The following is a 16,935-nucleotide window of genomic DNA, read 5'->3' as shown; positions in this document are numbered from 1 at the left end:
TGGCTGGGCAGTCTTCGCCGACATTCAGGGCCGTGCGCCAGGATCAGTCGCAAGCTTACTCGCAGCAATGATCATTTTTGGTGAGTGAACTATATAGTACTCAGCACATAAGTATGTACCATTCCGGCCCTGTAGATGTCGTACTCATGCGCCTAGGTTCGTGATCTCGTGCCACTGAGAGCAATGAAGGTGAGTATGGGTTAGGCCAGATTGCAATACACTATGCGCACCTCTGTGATCTTCAGCGCGCCGTCGATCTCCCGAATGACCGCAAAAGCACCATCCGTCCCCTTGACCTGCGTCCCACTCACATCCCCGCCCTCCACACCCGTCACGATCCCATACCCGCCCGTGTTTCCACCCGTCGCCGACACGCCCACGACGCTCGTGAATGAGTGGTCGAACGTCGAGTACTTGCTTTCTAAATTCGCCTTCACCGCAGCGAAGTACGCTCTGAAGCCCGCGAAGTCGTAGCTGCCGTCGTTGAAGGTCGCGGTGAGGTTGGGGGCGAAGGCGGCGTCGAAGGCGGTTTCCCAGCCGTCGTTGCCGGGTGCGGGGAAGAAGGCGTTGACGGAGTCGGAGAGGAAGGTGGCGATGGTGGTGTTGGAGGTGGCGCGCGGGTGGACGAGTGCGAAGGCGGAGGAGGCAGAAAGGAGGGCGGGGATGAGGGCTAGTAAACGTTAGCATGGCAGAATGGCAACATTAGTTGACGATTATTGGGACGTACCGGTGAACTTCATCTTGAGAGTAGGAGAACTTCGACGAGGTGGAGTGTGCTCGTGGGGTACACTACCTCACCTATATACCCATCGGCCAAACAAATTCGTTACCTAGCCGCCGCGCATGCGCATCACGGACTGGCGAGTGGGATCGTCAGGTCCTCGGTGCGGGCACACGATGATTGACTTGCGTCGACAGCGTTCGGCACGGTGCTCAGGTCCACCGGGGGCATGCCGTTGCCTGCCGTTGCACGGCCCGAAAATCAGTCGTCAATCACGACAATCCTCGCGAAACACAAGCGCCCTGCGTCGTCCCACTGCAGGACCAATGAGCCACCGAGTCCGAGATAGTCAGAGACACTGCCTTGATGCCTGGATCGTTTCCCGCGCGATGTATGGGATGGCGAAAAAGCTGAACGATGTTGGACGAGGCGAATCTCTTCGTTCCCGGTAAGGACACAAGTGAAGCATACTGGACGACTAGAATTGGCATAGATGGACGGCTGCACTGAACTTAGTCAAAGGTGGTTACCCAGTAGCTTACAGAGAAGCAGAGTATCACATTTGAACACATAAGAACGCATAGCGCCCAAGTACAAATGGACCGAACTTGAAGGCATCGCGCTGGTTGGCTCTTGGATGTTCAGGTCTGGGTGTGACCTGGCGCTAGTATGAGTCCAGGCGCCAGTAGAGCAGGACACGTAGAGGCACGGGCACGGTCTGGACAAGAATTTGGTGGCGCCAGGGCGCGGGCATGAACCTGGCGTGGTAGCAGCGTGAAAGAAAGGGGCATCGTGGGAAGCGGGTGCATTCTCGGAGGGTCGGACCGAGTCACGTTGTTCCCAATTAGCTAGGTATTGTGTTGTGTTGAACTTTCGTTGAGATTGAGACTTCTTGAGACTTGGAGGCGAGAGAAATCATCGTACGACGAGCAGGGCCTGAGTTGGATGTATGTGCGTACAGCAGAAGAAGCCGGCATACTTGCCGCGCGATGGCTCTTCTTGAGCTCTCACGACATGACACATGTCGTCGGGGCGAGTGACATGCGGTGAGCAAGGTCGGTGGCGGGCGCTTGCGTCGACGACAACATGAGAAGGCTGGGGCGATCTGGGGGTGGTGCATACAGAGAGTAATGGAAGGCGCGCTAGGGAGTACCTTGCGACAAGGTTCAACCTGGGTTATACTCGGTCTTCTGGCGCACAGAAGGAAATGAGGGTGTGATTTGCGCAGCTACCCTTTTAGTTAGGGGCGTAGATTGAGTGCTCTCGTGCATGGCGTCGTTTTGTTGCGGGCACAGCCACGCTTGATGGATAAGAAAGGCGTGCGCCCACAACGCAAGGCGTAGGGGACAGCCATTGGCAGGACGCAGTCTATCAGCACTGATTTGGACGGGGAGCAGCGCTATTGGTGGGAAGGAGGCCGATGCTATTGGCGGAGCGGACATACTGACGCTCTCGAAGCGGTGATCGGGAGATAGCCAGTTATAAGGCGGCTCGCCACCTTGCAAGCGCCGGTTGGCAGCGCATGAGGTGCGGAGGCACGCGAAATGTAGTCAGAAGTTTGGGAGTGAATGGGGGTTGCATGGGGGACATGGTTAGATGAGGGTGGGGCGGGGGTAGATGGGGCGAGGTCGGGGCGAGGACGATGTCACGCGAAAGGGAGGGCTCGTTAGAAAGTGAGCGCGAGGGGGCATGGCATGGTACGAGATTGAATGGTCAATTTTCGAGGGGAGGGGGCAGGAGGCGCAGCACTCACAGATGGGCAGGGGCATTTGGAGCTGTGTTGTCCCAGGAAAGCCAAGGTGCCCGATCTTCTCTGTAACTGACGACGCAGAATCCACTGGATCTGTGTACTCGCCGCCCCCGAGGGTGACTTCACTGGGGTATGGAATCTGCTAGGCGGAGTGGCGCGCGTCAGAGTTTGCACTGAGTTACAGGTGCCCTGTTTTCGACAGTAATAGTATTAGGACCAGGGGCTTGCTGGCTGCTATTGTTTTTTGTAGAGATCAGGAGAGAAATGGGAATAGCCATTGTCAGCAAGGCGAGCCGAGGCCTGCGCTGGCCTGCGCAAGCGCCATTGATTGGGTGAGGCACCGGCCTGGGCCTCGGAACACGCGGGCTCGCGTGGCGCACTGACGTCATTCATCGTGCCCGATCCGTCGAAAACGCCGTCGCCGAGGATCACCACCTTCGCCTTGAACTTATCCGTCGTCGCCGCCATGGCCAACGACGACGACTTTTTCTCATCGACCACCACACACGCCGTGTCCGGCGCGCACATGGGCGAGCCCGACGGCGCTGTCGACTTCGCGGCAGCCATCGCCAGTCGCTTTGGCTCCGCATCCATGCTCACCGCCAAGCTCCCCGCCGACGTCCCGACACCCGCACCCGCACCGCCCAAGAACGACGTCCCCGATGACTTTGCTGCGGCCATCGCCAATCGCTTCGGCTCAGCCAACATGCTCACCGCGAAGCTGCCCGCGTCGCTGCCCAAGCCCCAGCAGTCCCAGTCACCATCGCCCATGCTTCGTATGCCATCATCACCCATGGCGAAGCTCCAGATCACCAACTCCGCCCCACTCGACATCACCACCGTGCGCCCAAGCGATCTAGACAGCTGGCTCTTCGACGAATCGACGGCAGCCCGCACGCTCGTCGTCGACATACGTCCGCACGCCGCGTACGCGAATGCACGCCTCCCCAAGGCCGTATCGCTCTCCGTCCCGTCAACGCTCCTCAAGCGCCCGCTCTTCTCCCTCGAGCGACTCTGTGAGATGCTCCCCACCCCTAGTGCCCGCGCCCGCTTCTCCGCATGGAAGACCGCGAGCCGCATCCTCGTCTACGACGCCGACAGCGCCCACATCCCAGAGACGAGTAACATCTTCGGCCTCCTGCGCAAGTTCAAGAACGACAAGTTCGCGGGTGAACTTGCTTGGCTGCAGGGCGGGTTCCAGCAAGTGTGGAAGGAGCGCAGATCGGTCGTTGACGACAAGCCGCCTCAGGGCACCGACGATCCTGACGAGGAAGATGAAACGAGTTCCGATGATCGCGTTCTTCGCACCAAGCGCCTCCCCATGGCTGCCTTCACCCTCACATCCACGACTCAGAACCGTCCCAAGCGACAAGGACCGGGTCGCACGAACCTAACCCTATCCGAGATGCACACGCCATCCGCCGTTGCGCCTCCACCCCCTGCGTCATCCGCAAATCCCTTCTTCGACAACATCCGGCAGAATGCAGAGCTATCGCATGGCATCACTGAGCGGATACCTTTGCGCATACCTCGACGCGTGCGGCGACGCATCAACGACCTGCCGTTCACGTGGCTGCAGGAGATCGCAAGACGCGCAGCTACGCTCCCGCGAGCAGCGTCACATCCTGCACCTCGCCGAGACGCCTACTCCAGTACATCCGAGTCCGAGGATGACACGGCTGATGAGCCAGATCCCAACGACGTGGAGGAAGGCATGGAAGCGTTGGCAATGCAGTTCTACCGCATCGAGGTCGCTGAGCAGCGCCGGATGATGAACATCATGGAGCACCATACGAGAGAAAGCAATACACCACAGGCGTCGCGCGACAGCAAGCCTGACGACAGCGATAGCTGCGTGAGCTTTAGTAAGGGTGACCGCATGTTCCCCTACAGCATCATCGCTGGCGTAGAGAAAGGCTCCAAGAACAGGTGCGTTGCCTATCGCTCATCCCATTCCAGTGCTTACTCCTCAGCAGGTATCGGAATATCTGGCCCTTCGAGCATGCCCGTGTGCGTCTACGTGGCCGTAAGCGCAATCGTAAATTGCAATCGCAGCCCTCCTCGGGACACATCTCAGAGCACGAGCACTCCCCATCTCGAGAGCAATTTGCGCAGAAAACCCCGCGCGCTACGCAGCCGCTGCTCTCCTTGCCGCCGTCTCCTGGTGGCGACAGCGACGACTATGTGAACGCGTCGCACGTCCAGCCGCTCGGCACGACGAAGCGGTACATCGCGACGCAGGGCCCGTTGCCCGATACCTTCGCCGATTTCTGGACGTGAGTGGCTGCCTTTCGTGTGCGATCCGTCGTAACTGACACTGCATCCAGTCTGGTCTGGCAGCAGAACGTTCACGTGATCGTTATGCTCACTCGCGAGATCGAGGGTTCCATGATCAAGTGCGGCTCATACTGGACGGAGAACTCGTACGGCCCACTCCGCTTGAAGCTGGTGTCGAGTACCGGTGGCTCCGGCGTAGAGAGCGACAACATTGTCAAGCCTTCGCCGCAGTCCGGGGGCTTCTTCACCTTCCAACCACCAACACCCAAGGGCGTCCGTCCGCGGCAGATCAAGCGCGTCTTCGAGTTGCGGCATACGAAGTACCCGAGGGCGGGAGCACGCAAGGTGGTGCAGATCCAGTACCTGGAGTGGCCGGACATGAACGTGCCCGACGATCCGCGCGGCGTGCTTGAGCTCATCAAGGAGGTCGACCAGTGCTCGGCGCAGGCAAAGGCTGAGTCCATGTCTCAAGCCGGTAGGTGTTACCGCGTGTCAACCAGTTCTGTTCGACTGACTCATCGAAGCAGCAGTAGACAACGACGCGCAGGGTGAGGAATCCGACGACTCCTGCGACCCGAGGACTGGCATCTGCCGGGATCCGAAGGGTATCATGATGAACCCGCCTGTTCTCCTTCACTGCAGTGCTGGGGTAGGTCGTACCGGGGGCTTCATTGCCGTTGACGCGGTGCTGGACGGCATGCGCAGGGAATTGCGGAAACGCCGAAACGACGCCCTGGTCAACGCCGGCATGGTGCTGTCTCCGATGTCGCCCACTGTCCCTCTGAACGACCGCGACGGCGACGTCACCATGGCCGACGGCGTCAAGAACTCCACCCAGGCCTCCACCTCAGTAGCATGCCATCGCGGAGACATGTCTAGCGCCACGAGCGCTGCTCCGCACGATGGTGAGAGGGATACGGAACATGACATTGAGATGAAGAATAATGACGAAGTAGGCGCGACCACCGCCGGACCGCACGTCGTCCACGTACCCGTGGCCACGGTGGAACAGCGCCAGGTCGGCAACTTTGACGGCTGGGACGGGCACAAGATCTCACCACCGGACCTGATGCAGGTCGACGGGGAGGAGTACCACCACAAGAAGGGTCGCGAGGGGACGCGGCGGTGGGTGGAGGACGTGACGGCGCAGACGGGGCTCGGCGCGAGCGCGGACGAGCCGGGTGCACCAGTCGGTGCGTCTTCTGCCTCGCCCCCCTCTCGTGGGTCCGTATCGAACAGCGCGTCTGCAGGCTCCTCCACGACGTCGGATGAGAGCTCGTTCGGCTTCAAGACGAATGCGAGGAGGGCGAGGAGCGGGAGTTTGCATGGTACGAGCTCGCCGCTGACGAGTGGGGACTCGGATGCGGCGGGGCAGCCAGGGAGGCAAGGTGGTGAGGATGGCGCGCAGCGAGCAAGGACGTCGTCGGTGCCCTCGACGCTTCGGCCCAAGCTCAATGGGCTGAATGGTGGCACGTTGGGATCGAGCCCGCTTGCGACGGCCAGCACGCCCTTCCTGGGTGCAGGACAGAAGACACCAGGAGGCTTCTTCGCCGTGCCGGCCCTTCCCGCCAACGCGAACCCTTCTGCGCTATCTCACTCGACTTCCCCTGGTTCGACCGACGCGCCAAGTCCGCCTACCAGAGCTAACTCTGGGTCCGGGTCTGGTACCGGTTCCGGTTCAGGGTCGAATGGCTCGGTGCCGCCATCGACGGATCGTTCGTTCTCGTCGCCTACACCAGCATCGGCGTCTCCGCACGAATCAGAACGCCGCCTCTCGGAGCCCTTTTCGGCGATGAACTCGATGGACTTGACCATGCCTTCGACACAGACATCGCAGGCACAAGCGTCTCAGGAAAAAACTGCAGGGGAGAAGAAGGAGCGTAAGGGGAGGCATTCGAGGAGGCCGTCAATGTCGTATGTGGACTACAAGCAGCCGCGGAAGCTGCACGATGATGCGTCCCCGCCGCCTTTGAGCTCGTTCGACGACCCGATCTGCGAGGTTGTGCAGGACATGCGCGAGCAGCGGATGAGCCTCTGTCAAAGCCTGCGGCAATATGTGTTTGTGCACGCGGCGGTGATCGAGGGCGCGCTGATGATCGTGGACGAGGAGCGGGAGGACGCGCAGCGGCGCGGGGCGGCGATGGTCTCCCAGCGATCGATTCGGAGCTTGCCGGGGGGCATGCGTGGTATCTCGGACGAGCTGCTCAGGCGCCCATCGAGTGTAGCGACGACGACGCAGCGCCCAGCGAGCTCGAATGCGCAAACGCCGCGGCCTACCCTGCGGGCCATGGACGTGAGCGATAACTCGTCGACCACGACGACGAGCACGGGAAAGAGGGGCGCGAGCCCGACGGAGCTTAGGAAGGAGGACGTGCGGGGTGAGGTGCGGCTGTCGAAGCGGCCGAGTCTCAAGCGGAAGGCGCCGAGTCAGAGTCCGGGCGCGGATAAGGAGATGCAGGTAGAACATCCGCACCCGCGGCAGCTGTATAGGCCACCTTCGACGGGGACGAGGCTCTCGCAGGTGGCGCAGGGCGTGTCTTCGGGTTCGCAGAAGTCGGGCTCGCCTTCGCCGCGTTCGCTCAAGTCCGGAGGGCATCCTCCACCATGAGCATAGTCACAGGTGTGTTCGCCCTTTGTACATATTTTCTACGAGCAACGTTTGCTAACGTGACCTCTCAGTTCATCTGCTAGTATTTATCAACCATCATGCCTCTTCTCTCGTTCCGTTCATCTCAAGTCTGCTGCGCGGGCTTGCGACCACCACGCATATCTTCCAGGCGAACCCCACGCCGCACGCCCGACATGCTATACATGCACTGCTATCCGTGGGCGCAATGTATCCATATCTGCTGGACTGGACTGCATCAGAATAACGACTACTGCTACATACATACTGTATCCATTATAACGTCTCGTAATTGCATCTTCATATGTTGTGTCTAGCTTTGGGTGATCGAGATACGCCAAGATTTTGGTGAGTGCGACCTGACTCGTTGCAGGCGCGCAGAATGAGGGCGGTTGACTCGAGGAGCGGCGTGACGGATCGTGTGACTCGACGCGTCTGATTCAGGTGCCCCACGGGGATAATACGACGCGATCGCGGATTCGGGCCCGAGAACAACGTGGGAATAAATAGGGGCTCAACGCGTCGCGACTCAAACGGATTGTTCAACTCCTTGTTCCCGACCACCATCATCTCAAGATGCCCCCTCGCAAGAAGGCAGATTTCGACGCGGCCCCCGCGGTGCCTACGCGCCAGAGCTCGCGTATCAAGGCCGCCGCGGCAGCTGCACCGCCGCCTGCGCCTGCGCCGCCTGTGAAGAAGGCCCCAGCGAAGAAGGCGGCGGCGAAGAAGAAGGAAGTGGAAGAGGAGGAGGAGGAAGGTGAAGAAGAGGAAGAGACGAAGCCTAAGGCACGGTCGAGAGCTGGGTCAAGGGCTGGGTCTAAGCCACCTTCGACTACCAAGGCAAAGGCTCCGGCGAGGAAGCCTGCTTCCAAGGCTGCGGCCAAGAAGACGGTTGAGGATGTACAGGAGGAGGACGAGGAGGAGGAAGAGCCGCAGCCAAAGTCGAGGTCTCGCGCAGGCTCGAGGGCAGGTTCGAAGCCCCCTTCGACCACGAAGCCGCGCGCCACGTCGAAGAAGCCGGCCACAAAGGCTGCTGCGAAGAAGACGGTGGATGATATTGCGGAAGCTGATGAGGAAGACGAGGATGAGCTCGAGGCGGATGCGGACCAGGAGACAGATGCGCAGCCAACGGGGAAGCGGCGGTCGCCGAAGGGCTATCGCGCGAGGGCCAAGCCCAACTCCGACGCGAAGGCAAAGCCCAAGTCAGATACGAAACCCAAGTCGACGGGCAAGCGCGCCCGCGCTGTCACCCCGTCCGACGATGAGGACGAGCAGCAGGCGAAAACGGCGAGCAAGAAGGCGAAGAAGGCTGCTGCTGTGGACGATGATGCGATGGACGAGGATGACGAGCCGCCGGCGAAGATGGTATGCGACCTGATTGTGGCCACACATCGTTGTAATGTCAGACACTGACCACACTCTGCAGGTCTCCGTCCTAAAGCGCGGCGCCGCCCCCGTGGACCCGGAATCCGGGAAAGTCTGTATGTATCTCGTTACTTCGCTACGCGCGTATGCCACATACTCAACTGTGATATGTGGCAGCCACTCACCAGGTCTATGCGAATGCCGAGGGCGTCTGGGACGCTATGCTCAACCAGACTGATATTGGGGCGAATAAGAACAAGTATGTTGTCTTCGAGGTCTTTGAGTGTGGAATGAACCGATCTTGGACAGGTTCTACGTCATCCAGCTGCTTCACCCTATCGATAACGAGAGTTCCTGCTGGCTGTACACGCGCTGGGGCCGCGTCGGTGAACGTGGGCAGAGTCAGCTGAAGGTGAGTGGACTGTAGTGTTTTCTTTTTCTTTATTACTGGAAGGCTCGTTTCGGTTGCTGTTTTTCTGTCGTTATCGCTGGAACGCTGAGTCGCTGACTGAGATGACTCACAGGGTCCCTGGCCTCCGGCTACCGCGGTGAGCGAGTTCAAGAAGCAGTTCAAGGCGAAGGCGGCTGTGCCCTGGGAGCAGCGCGTGGGTATGGTGGCGAAGAAGGGTGTGTATCTCTTTGGTTTGCACGCGATTCGTATCTGCACTCGTTTTGGCGAGGGCTTAACTGACTATGACCGCAGGCAAATACTTCTGGCTGGAGCGCGACTTCGGTGACGAGGACAAGGCCGAGGAGCCGAGCAAGAAGGGTAAGGGGAGGAAGTCAGAGCGCGAGGCGACGCCGATTCCTGATAGCAGCCTCGATGCGGAGGTGCAGGATCTGTGCAGGCTGATTTTCAATACTGCGTGCGTGTTCCCTTCTTCTTCCTTTCCCTGGGCGTCTCCTCTCCCTCTCCTCTTCCTTCTCTGCCTCTCTCTACCACCTAATATATTCCACCTCCACTAACACTCCGCTCCAGCCTCATCGACGCGCACCTCTCCTCTATGAACTACGACGCGAACAAGCTGCCACTCGGCAAGCTCTCGAAGAACACGATCCTGCAGGGCTTCTCCGCACTCAAGCAGCTCGCGGACGTGATCAAGGACCCGAACGGCGAGGTCGCGAAGGCGAATGGCGGCCAGAGGGCGGCGATTGAGCATTTTAGTGGGGTGTATTATTCGTGAGTGGGCTTTGGCGTTTGTTTGTTTTGGAGGGTGGTAAGGTTGACAAGGTTGACACATCAGGATCATCCCGCACGCATTCGGCCGCAACCGCCCTACGCCGATTGGCGATGAGAGGGTGTTGAAGGCGGTATGTACCACTACTTTTCTTCCCCCACCGCTCACCTTCTAATCATCAATCCCACTCAGGAACTCGACCTCGTTGACGCCCTCGGGGACATGGAAGTCGCCTCCAAGCTCATCAGCTCCAGCACCCCGCGCGACGAATCCGGCGCGCCCATGAACCCCCTCGACGCCAAGTTCCGCTCGCTCGAGCTCACGCGGATGGAGCCCATTGCGCGCGCCAGCGCCGAGTTCGCCGCGCTCGAGGCGTATGTGAACAATACGCACGGCGCGACGCATCATTTCCGGGTCGGCGTAAGGCATATATATCGGGTGGAGAGGGAGAGCGAGACGGTGGCGTGGAAGAAAGCTGGGTTTGATCGGTTGGGGGAGGGCGAGAGGATGTTGTTGTGGCATGGGTCGAGGACGACGAATTTTGCGGGGATTTTGAAGCAGGGGTTGAGGATTGCGCCGCCGGAGGGTGAGTGGTTTTTAGTTTGGCTTGATACGATGGCTGACCAGGATGAAAGCTCCCGTTACGGGTTACATGTTCGGCAAGGGCGTGTACTTTGCGGATGTGAGTATCTTGACTGCATTTTCGGGCGTTATGCTGACTGAGTGTCCTTTCAGATGATGTCCAAATCCGCGGGCTACTGTTATATGGGGTGAGGGCATTCTCTCATATTCTTCTTATGACCGTACTGACATCGCGATAGACTGAGCGGTCAAACCGGTCTCCTCCTACTCTGCGAAGTCGCTGTCAAGCCCTTCTACGAGCGCTACGACGCCGAATACGACGCGGACAAGGGGTGCAAGAAGGCCAATGCTTTGTGCGTATATCATCCTATCATCAAGTCAAACCCCCCTCCACACTAGAACTCACTAATACTTCACTCCTCAGGGCCACGAAAGGTATTGGCCGCACCCAACCCGTCAACTGGAAGGACGCGGGCGAGGTCCTCGGCAACGACGCGCTCAAAGGCTGCCATATGCCCGATGGTCCGTGCGATAACAATGCGGACCCGAAGGCGTATTTGCAGTATAATGAGGTGAGGGCTTCGTGAGATTGATACTGAGGGGGATGCTGATTATTTTCGTAGTACATCGTCTACAACACGGCGCAGATCCGTGCTCGGTATTTGTTGATGGTGGATCAGAAGTAGGGTTGTGGTAGAGTCGATCTAGTATTGCGAATGAATTCTCTGTTTGATTTATGGTTCTCTCTTTGACTTGACTGGATATCTGCATGCACATTGCACCTTCATGTGCGGCTTTCCACAGTTAGTGTAAAGGCTTACAACGTGCATCGCGAGTTGAACTTCAATGTCATGTGACTGTGTGATACGGTACGGGATTTGCTCCCGCTTGACATCATGGACCCACAGCTTACAACTCAAACCGAACCAATTCCTTTGCCCACGAGGTCTGCCCGCGCATAAGACACCAGATTGAACCCCGAGGGAGACACACTTCGGCCTTAAAGCAACGATGCCTGAGCTACCAGGTGAACTTATAATCCAATCCGAACGGACCGCGGTTAAGAGACAAGAAGTTCATCGGCTGACCGGCCTCCACAGAGGTTGAGAAGGCTGTTAGAGAGATCAAGCGAGCGGGACAAGGAAAGGAGATAGTCAGAGTAGAAACCCAAGACGATCCCATTGTGTTTGCTGGGGTAAATCATCAAGAATTTGTAGGTTTCTCCTGAATATGCGACCTTCGTCTTTCGAGTGACTAATAGCAACCCAATAGGCTGCCGAGGTCACTGGGCGCACCCTGGTAGACGTTGGCAGATATGGTCAGTATGATAGTCTTGGCCGCGAATGCGATGCTTATATGTGGCCAAGGCAAAGTCTTCTACCTAACTCTCAGCGGTAAAGGACGAATGCCTGTCCTGCATTTCGGTATGACGGGTATGATACAGGTGAGTAGCTTCCTTTCCCTCTCGCGCAGTCCTTTGCTCACCCTTGGCCCAGGTGAAAGGTAGCGCCGCTACGTACTACATATCGTCCAAGAGACTCGTCGGTGACGAGTGGCCGCCGCGGTTCATGAAGGTTTACATTGTCCTCTTCTCCGCCACCCACGCTCATACCCATGTTCAAGTTCATCCTCCACTTCTTCGACGGCACACAACTCGCCTTCATGGACGCCCGCCGCCTCGGCCGCATCCGTCTCTGCGCGGACCCTCTTCACGAAACGCCCATCTCTGAGCTCGGGTTCGACCCCATACTATCCATGCCCTCCCGCCAAGACTTCGAAAAACTGATGACCCGGCGAAAGTGTCCTGTCAAGGCCCTCCTCCTCGACCAGAGCTTCAGCGCGGGCGTGGGCAATTGGGTGGCGGATGAGATATTGTATCATGCGCGGGTGCATCCTGAGCGGAGGTGTAATACGTTGACAGGGGAGGAACTGGATGGGCTGCATAGGTGGATGGGAGAGGTCTGTCGGATTGCGGTCGAGGCGGACGCGGATTCGGAGAAGTTTCCTGAGGATTGGCTGTTCAATCATCGCTGGGTGCGTCTTGTCAATCACCGTGATATTCTACACTGTCTCACACAATATAGGACAAGGGCAAGAAGAATAAGCCTCAGACGATGACTTTGGTAAGTGGCCACCATGACGGAGATACGGTATTCTGATTTCGCGTTAGCCTTCCGGCGAGCCTGCCACCATCAAATGGGTCACGGTCGGCGGACGTACGTCTGCGTATGTCGACGAGCTGCAGAAAGCACCTGGTTTACCGCCGAATGCCGTGAAGACAGCCGGAGACTACGGCGAAGTGCTGAATGTAGGTTTACTACCTTCGTAAGACGCTAATGTCTAACTTTCTATATCCAGGACGACGCGAAGAGCGTCCTCACGGAGCTGTCAGACGAACCGGAACCTGCCACCACCGTATCGAGCAAGCGGAAAGTGAGTCCTGGTTCATGTCGGGCACTATATGCTGCTGACGGTCCTGTAGAAGCTCTCGAATTCGAGGAAGCCGCGCAAGAAGCTGCACACATAGTCAAGGCAATTCGAGGCTGCTTCGTCGGTACCGAAGACCACGAGACCAGTCCCACGGTTGATTTGTTTCTTGCATACGCATCTGTTGCGAAGCTTCAGGTTGCAGCGCTACCACCGAGCCTAACATGCACAAGACAAAGGTATGCATATGCATGATATAGTTACACGGATGAGTATGAAGAAACATATGAGTTCGTGAGCACTTGCATACGTGGCGACGATGACGTGTACTAGTTCTACATAGCTAATAAAGTTACTCGGAATCACTAGCTGTACAAAGACTTTAAGGTCCTTGGCTATGGCCGCGCACAACCATACGCCTATAGTCACGCAAACACGGTCCGCGGTTGAATCGACGGTCATGCGCGGCCAGCCAGCATATGAATTTTTACCATTGTATAGTTTCTACATCGCCTTTATCTCGTCCTTCGTCGCTTGCGTGCTGCGACTCCGACTCGGCGAGGAGCACACATCGTCGTCAAACACCACAGCATCGTCGTTCACCACACCTCGTCGTCAGCCACCACGGCAATCCCGCTATCGCTCAAGAGCAGGGCCTCCAGTCGTTCAAGAGCGTGAGGATCCCTGTCCCGATCCTTGTCCCTCCTTCCTCGTATGCACATTCATATGTCGATTCAGCTGGTCGACGCGCGCGAAGGCCTTCCCGCACCCCGGATGCGCGCACGCGAACGGGCGGAGTCCAGTATGAGTGCGTTGCTGGTGAGGGTGTCAGTAACTTGAAAGCCCAGTGCGACTCAAGACACGAAGAGAAATCAAAACAAAAAAAGAGTTCTGACAACTCACATGCTTCGACAAATTCGAGCTCTCCGCGAACGCCTTCCCGCACACGCCGCACTTGAACGGCTTGTCGCCATTGTGCGTGCGCTTGTGGATCGTGAGCGCGCCCATGATCGCGAACGCCTTCCCGCAGCCGGGGTGGTCGCACTTGTAGGGCCGCTCGCGCGTGTGGCGGCGCATGTGCTGCGCGAGCGTCGCCGCCTCGCTGAAGTGCTGCCCGCACTCGCTGCAGGTGAAGGGCCGGTGGCCGGTGTGGGTCTGCGCGACGGTCAGAGAGCCGGGAACGTAGGAGACGAGAGTGAGCTCCACGCACCTGCAGATGCCGACAGATCTTCTGCTTGCTCGAGAACCCCCGCTCGCCATTGCGCTCGCAAGTGCCCCAGAAGCAGTCGTATCTGAAAAAAACAAAAAAAAGGTTTGAGCAAAGGTCTCACTCAATACACCAATATCCCACCTCGATCTCCCGCCCACGACGTGCACCTTGTCAAGGTGCTGCGTCAGCGCCGCACAGCTATCGAATGTAGCCTTGCAGCCGCGCCATTGGCATACGTGCGCCGCCGTCGCGCAGTCGTGCTCGCCCGTCTGCTCCTCATTATCCGTGCTCGTGCTCGTCCCCGGCTCCTGCGACGGCGAGCGGCTCGGCGTGCCCCGGTTGTCGCCCCTCAGCAACATCGTCGCGTGCGCCTGCGACACCCCGAGGTGGTGCTGCAGGAAGTGCTCCGCGAGCTGCTGGCGCGCGAAGGGGAAGGCGTTCGGCGAGAACGCGGCGCTCTGGGCCTGCCATGATGCCTGCGGTTGGAGCGCGCACTCGTTCCACTGGCAGACGGGCGCGGAGAGCGGGTCGGCGGGGGTGACGAGCGCGAGGTGCTCGGCGTTGACGTGCGCGGCGAGCGCTTGGACGGAGGTGAAGGTGCGGTGGCAGCCGGCCCACATGCAGTTCGCGGTCGCGTCCGGGGCGGGCGCGGGGGGCAGCGCCAGCTCGGGCATCGCGAGCGTGTTCGTGGTGGCGGCGCCGTCAGCGCTGGGCGAGGCGCTGTTGCTGGACGTAGCGCTGGCTTGGTCCGACGGGGAGCCCGAGTCGAGCCCAAGCTCCTCGCGCACCTCCAGCTCGATGCGGCTCATGCACGGCAGCTCGACGCCCTCAATGATGTGCGTGTGCGGGAAGTCCGCAGAGCGGAATCCGCGCAGGCGTTCAGGAGGCAAGAGCTCGGGCTTCTGCGCGAGATGGGGCGGGATGCGCAGCGGGGCGAACGCGGAGGGCGACATGGGCCGGTCGTCCGAGCCGCGAGCGCGCTTGGGGGCGTGCGAGTGGTGGTGCTGGTGCGAATGATCCTGTGGGTGTTGGTGCTCATGTGGGTGTTGATGATCATGAGGACGTTGGTGATTCTGAGGCGCATGCGAGTGCCCCAAACCAAACAGCGCCTCAAACTCGCGCGGATGCGGCTGCAGCTGCGGCTCCCGCGACCGCTTGCGCCCCCGGCGGTCGCCCTCCTCCGCCTCCTCGAGCTCAAGCCGCGCCGCGCACGGATACTCGACCCCATCGAACATATGGCCGCGCGGCAGATCGCGAGACGTCAGGCCCGGCAGCCCGCGCGCAGGATCAGGCCTGAGGTCTGCCGGCCTGAGAATCCGCGTCACCCCCGTGGTATCGGTGTAGTACATCGGCGGCGTGAGCGGCGTGATGAGGGAGGACCCGACGAGCAGGGACGCCGCGTCGAATGCGGGCGAGTCGCCGGAGGCATACGACGGCCGCGGACGCTGCGCCGGGTCGGGGTACATGTTGTTGAGGTAGATGTCGAGGAGCTGGCGCCGGCAGACGGGGTCGCGCATCGCGGCGGCGACGAAGCCGCTGTCGAGGACGGGGGCGCCGGGGATATTTGCTGGGATGTGGTCCCGGTGGGCGACCGACAGGCAAGAGAAGTTAGGGGTATCTCCGGACGGAGGGGCGGTTTCGTTGTGGCTGGGAAAATGCAGGTCGCCAAAATCGCCCGTGCTGTTCTGAGGGAGCCAGGGAAGTTCGCAACACTTGAGGATCGTCAGTATTTGGCGCGTATTACGTCGGGGTATGACATACCTCGTCACAGTGCGTATTGTCGACGCATCGGGGGTCCGTGCAGAATATATCCGCGGCTCCTTCGCAATTGCCATCTTTGCAGTTGGGATCGCAGGGCGCGGCTGTCGAGCACTCTGCATCGTCGCAGCTAGCGTCAGTCGCGCAGCCTGGCTCTGAGCATCCTCCCTCGGCTGGATGCCCTGGGTCGTCGCAGTGGATCACGAAGCAATCGTCCGTGCACTGGCCCGTGATGCTGGTCGAGAGCCAAGGTGTGTTGTCCGACCACGCGGACAGGGTGGATGCAGGAGACCAGGCAGAAGATGTGGGTGTACCCTGCTGCATCGGGGGATGTTGAAAGAGAGGGTCATGGTGCTCGCTGGACTTGCCCAACCAGTCGCCGTCCTTCGGCCAGTCGGACATCATCTGCTCGAAGTCGCCCGACGCACTCTCGAAAAAACTGGGCGTGTCGATCGTCATTGCACTGTCTAATCGGCGCCCTGGATCTGCGTATCTGGGGGAGGAGGCCGCGGGGCGTCGTGCAGCGGCGCGATGAGCGTCTGGGGTTGTTTCGGGGTCGCTCCTGGCCAGACTGACTGGGAGCTGTATCCTGCTCTCTGTCGTTGCGGCTATGGCGAGCAGGGACAAGCGCAGGGACGAGTGCTGGTTCGGGGGCGCGGGCCGTTGGCGGTGGTATGAAGCAAAGGGCGTGGCCGGCGCCATGCCAGAGCCGCCGCCACTGCGAGGGTACTGCGAAGGTTCTCACTCGCTCCCAACAAACTCGATTTCCACACCGTCGGCATGATCTCGGCATCGACCCCGGCCCGCCTCCCGATCTCCGCGGAGATCACTCCAGCGTCTCAAACCTCTTCAAGTCGCAGTGGCGATACAGACGCCGGGGGGCCGTAATTATGCGGCTGACCTATCTGTCCAGGGCAACGACGGAGACCAATGGTCCGTTCAAAGGGACAATCGGCGTTGAGGACAAACGGGGCAACTCGATATATGTCCGAAAGCAATTCAAAAGCTTCCGTTCCGCGTCGAGTCCAGGTCTACACTCTC

At 59.5% G+C, this 16,935-nt stretch overlaps 5 protein-coding genes across 5 annotated transcripts; 3 read left to right on the top strand and 2 right to left on the bottom strand.

Annotated features, from left to right (window-relative positions):
• Positions 1 to 48: 48 nt before the first annotated feature.
• Positions 49 to 866, bottom strand: SCHCODRAFT_02142624 (uncharacterized protein). Its single transcript, XM_003038921.3, has 3 exons — positions 728 to 866; positions 231 to 670; positions 49 to 174 (listed from the first exon to the last, which is right to left on the bottom strand). Exons 1-3 carry the CDS (start codon positions 738 to 740, stop codon positions 145 to 147), a joined length of 483 nt encoding a protein of 160 aa, XP_003038967.1. The 5' UTR covers positions 741 to 866; the 3' UTR covers positions 49 to 144.
• Positions 867 to 2,937: 2,071 nt separating this feature from the next.
• On the top strand, positions 2,938 to 7,356 carry SCHCODRAFT_02696170 (uncharacterized protein; the record flags this gene model as incomplete). The annotated part of the gene is made up of 4 exons (XM_050346893.1): positions 2,938 to 4,400; positions 4,448 to 4,747; positions 4,799 to 5,223; positions 5,276 to 7,356. The coding sequence occupies 4 exons, from the start codon at positions 2,938 to 2,940 to the stop codon at positions 7,354 to 7,356; spliced, it is 4,269 nt and encodes a 1,422-aa protein (XP_050202013.1).
• Positions 7,357 to 7,931: 575 nt separating this feature from the next.
• Positions 7,932 to 11,227, top strand: SCHCODRAFT_02609443 (PARP-domain-containing protein). Its single transcript, XM_003037589.2, has 14 exons — positions 7,932 to 8,739; positions 8,801 to 8,855; positions 8,917 to 8,998; positions 9,049 to 9,151; positions 9,264 to 9,366; positions 9,443 to 9,605; positions 9,719 to 9,919; positions 9,984 to 10,050; positions 10,110 to 10,503; positions 10,553 to 10,599; positions 10,653 to 10,687; positions 10,739 to 10,852; positions 10,924 to 11,071; positions 11,123 to 11,227. Exons 1-14 carry the CDS (start codon positions 7,951 to 7,953, stop codon positions 11,183 to 11,185), a joined length of 2,364 nt encoding a protein of 787 aa, XP_003037635.1. The 5' UTR covers positions 7,932 to 7,950; the 3' UTR covers positions 11,186 to 11,227.
• Positions 11,228 to 11,925: 698 nt separating this feature from the next.
• SCHCODRAFT_02662471 (S13-like H2TH domain-containing protein) lies at positions 11,926 to 13,026 on the top strand (the record flags this gene model as incomplete). The annotated part of the gene is made up of 7 exons (XM_003037590.1): positions 11,926 to 11,943; positions 11,996 to 12,073; positions 12,123 to 12,533; positions 12,584 to 12,622; positions 12,670 to 12,807; positions 12,858 to 12,932; positions 12,982 to 13,026. The coding sequence occupies 7 exons, from the start codon at positions 11,926 to 11,928 to the stop codon at positions 13,024 to 13,026; spliced, it is 804 nt and encodes a 267-aa protein (XP_003037636.1).
• A 125-nt stretch (positions 13,027 to 13,151) lies between these two features.
• SCHCODRAFT_02609438 (uncharacterized protein) lies at positions 13,152 to 16,632 on the bottom strand. The gene is made up of 5 exons (XM_003038922.2): positions 15,898 to 16,632; positions 14,278 to 15,848; positions 14,137 to 14,218; positions 13,830 to 14,081; positions 13,152 to 13,742 (listed from the first exon to the last, which is right to left on the bottom strand). Exons 1-5 carry the CDS (start codon positions 16,351 to 16,353, stop codon positions 13,593 to 13,595), a joined length of 2,511 nt encoding a protein of 836 aa, XP_003038968.1. The 5' UTR covers positions 16,354 to 16,632; the 3' UTR covers positions 13,152 to 13,592.
• Between the last annotated feature and the right edge of the window lie 303 nt (positions 16,633 to 16,935).

This window comes from Schizophyllum commune (genome assembly GCF_000143185.2).
Source record: "Schizophyllum commune H4-8 unplaced genomic scaffold SCHCOscaffold_2, whole genome shotgun sequence".
Taxonomy (NCBI): domain Eukaryota; kingdom Fungi; phylum Basidiomycota; class Agaricomycetes; order Agaricales; family Schizophyllaceae; genus Schizophyllum; species Schizophyllum commune.
The sequence above is the reverse complement of the archived record's forward strand: the minus strand, read 5'-3'. Positions and strand labels throughout refer to the sequence as shown.

What these genes read in the sequence shown, in the direction of transcription:
- SCHCODRAFT_02142624 (XM_003038921.3), bottom strand. An exon ending in GCGCGCTGAAGATCACAGAG is followed by an intron (nt 175 to 230) that starts GTGCGCATAGTG and finishes CATTGCTCTCAG; the next exon opens with TGGCACGAGATCACGAACCT.
- SCHCODRAFT_02609443 (XM_003037589.2), top strand. Translation starts at nt 7,951, where the DNA reads ATGCCCCCTCGCAAGAAGGCAGATTTCGACGCGGCCCCCGCGGTGCCT. An exon ending in AGGCTGATTTTCAATACTGC is followed by an intron (nt 9,606 to 9,718) that starts GTGCGTGTTCCC and finishes ACTCCGCTCCAG; the next exon opens with CCTCATCGACGCGCACCTCT. An exon ending in GAGGATTGCGCCGCCGGAGG is followed by an intron (nt 10,504 to 10,552) that starts GTGAGTGGTTTT and finishes CCAGGATGAAAG; the next exon opens with CTCCCGTTACGGGTTACATG.
- SCHCODRAFT_02609438 (XM_003038922.2), bottom strand. Translation starts at nt 16,353, where the DNA reads ATGACGATCGACACGCCCAGTTTTTTCGAGAGTGCGTCGGGCGACTTC. An exon ending in ACAATACGCACTGTGACGAG is followed by an intron (nt 15,849 to 15,897) that starts GTATGTCATACC and finishes ACGATCCTCAAG; the next exon opens with TGTTGCGAACTTCCCTGGCT. An exon ending in AGATCTGTCGGCATCTGCAG is followed by an intron (nt 14,082 to 14,136) that starts GTGCGTGGAGCT and finishes ACCGTCGCGCAG; the next exon opens with ACCCACACCGGCCACCGGCC.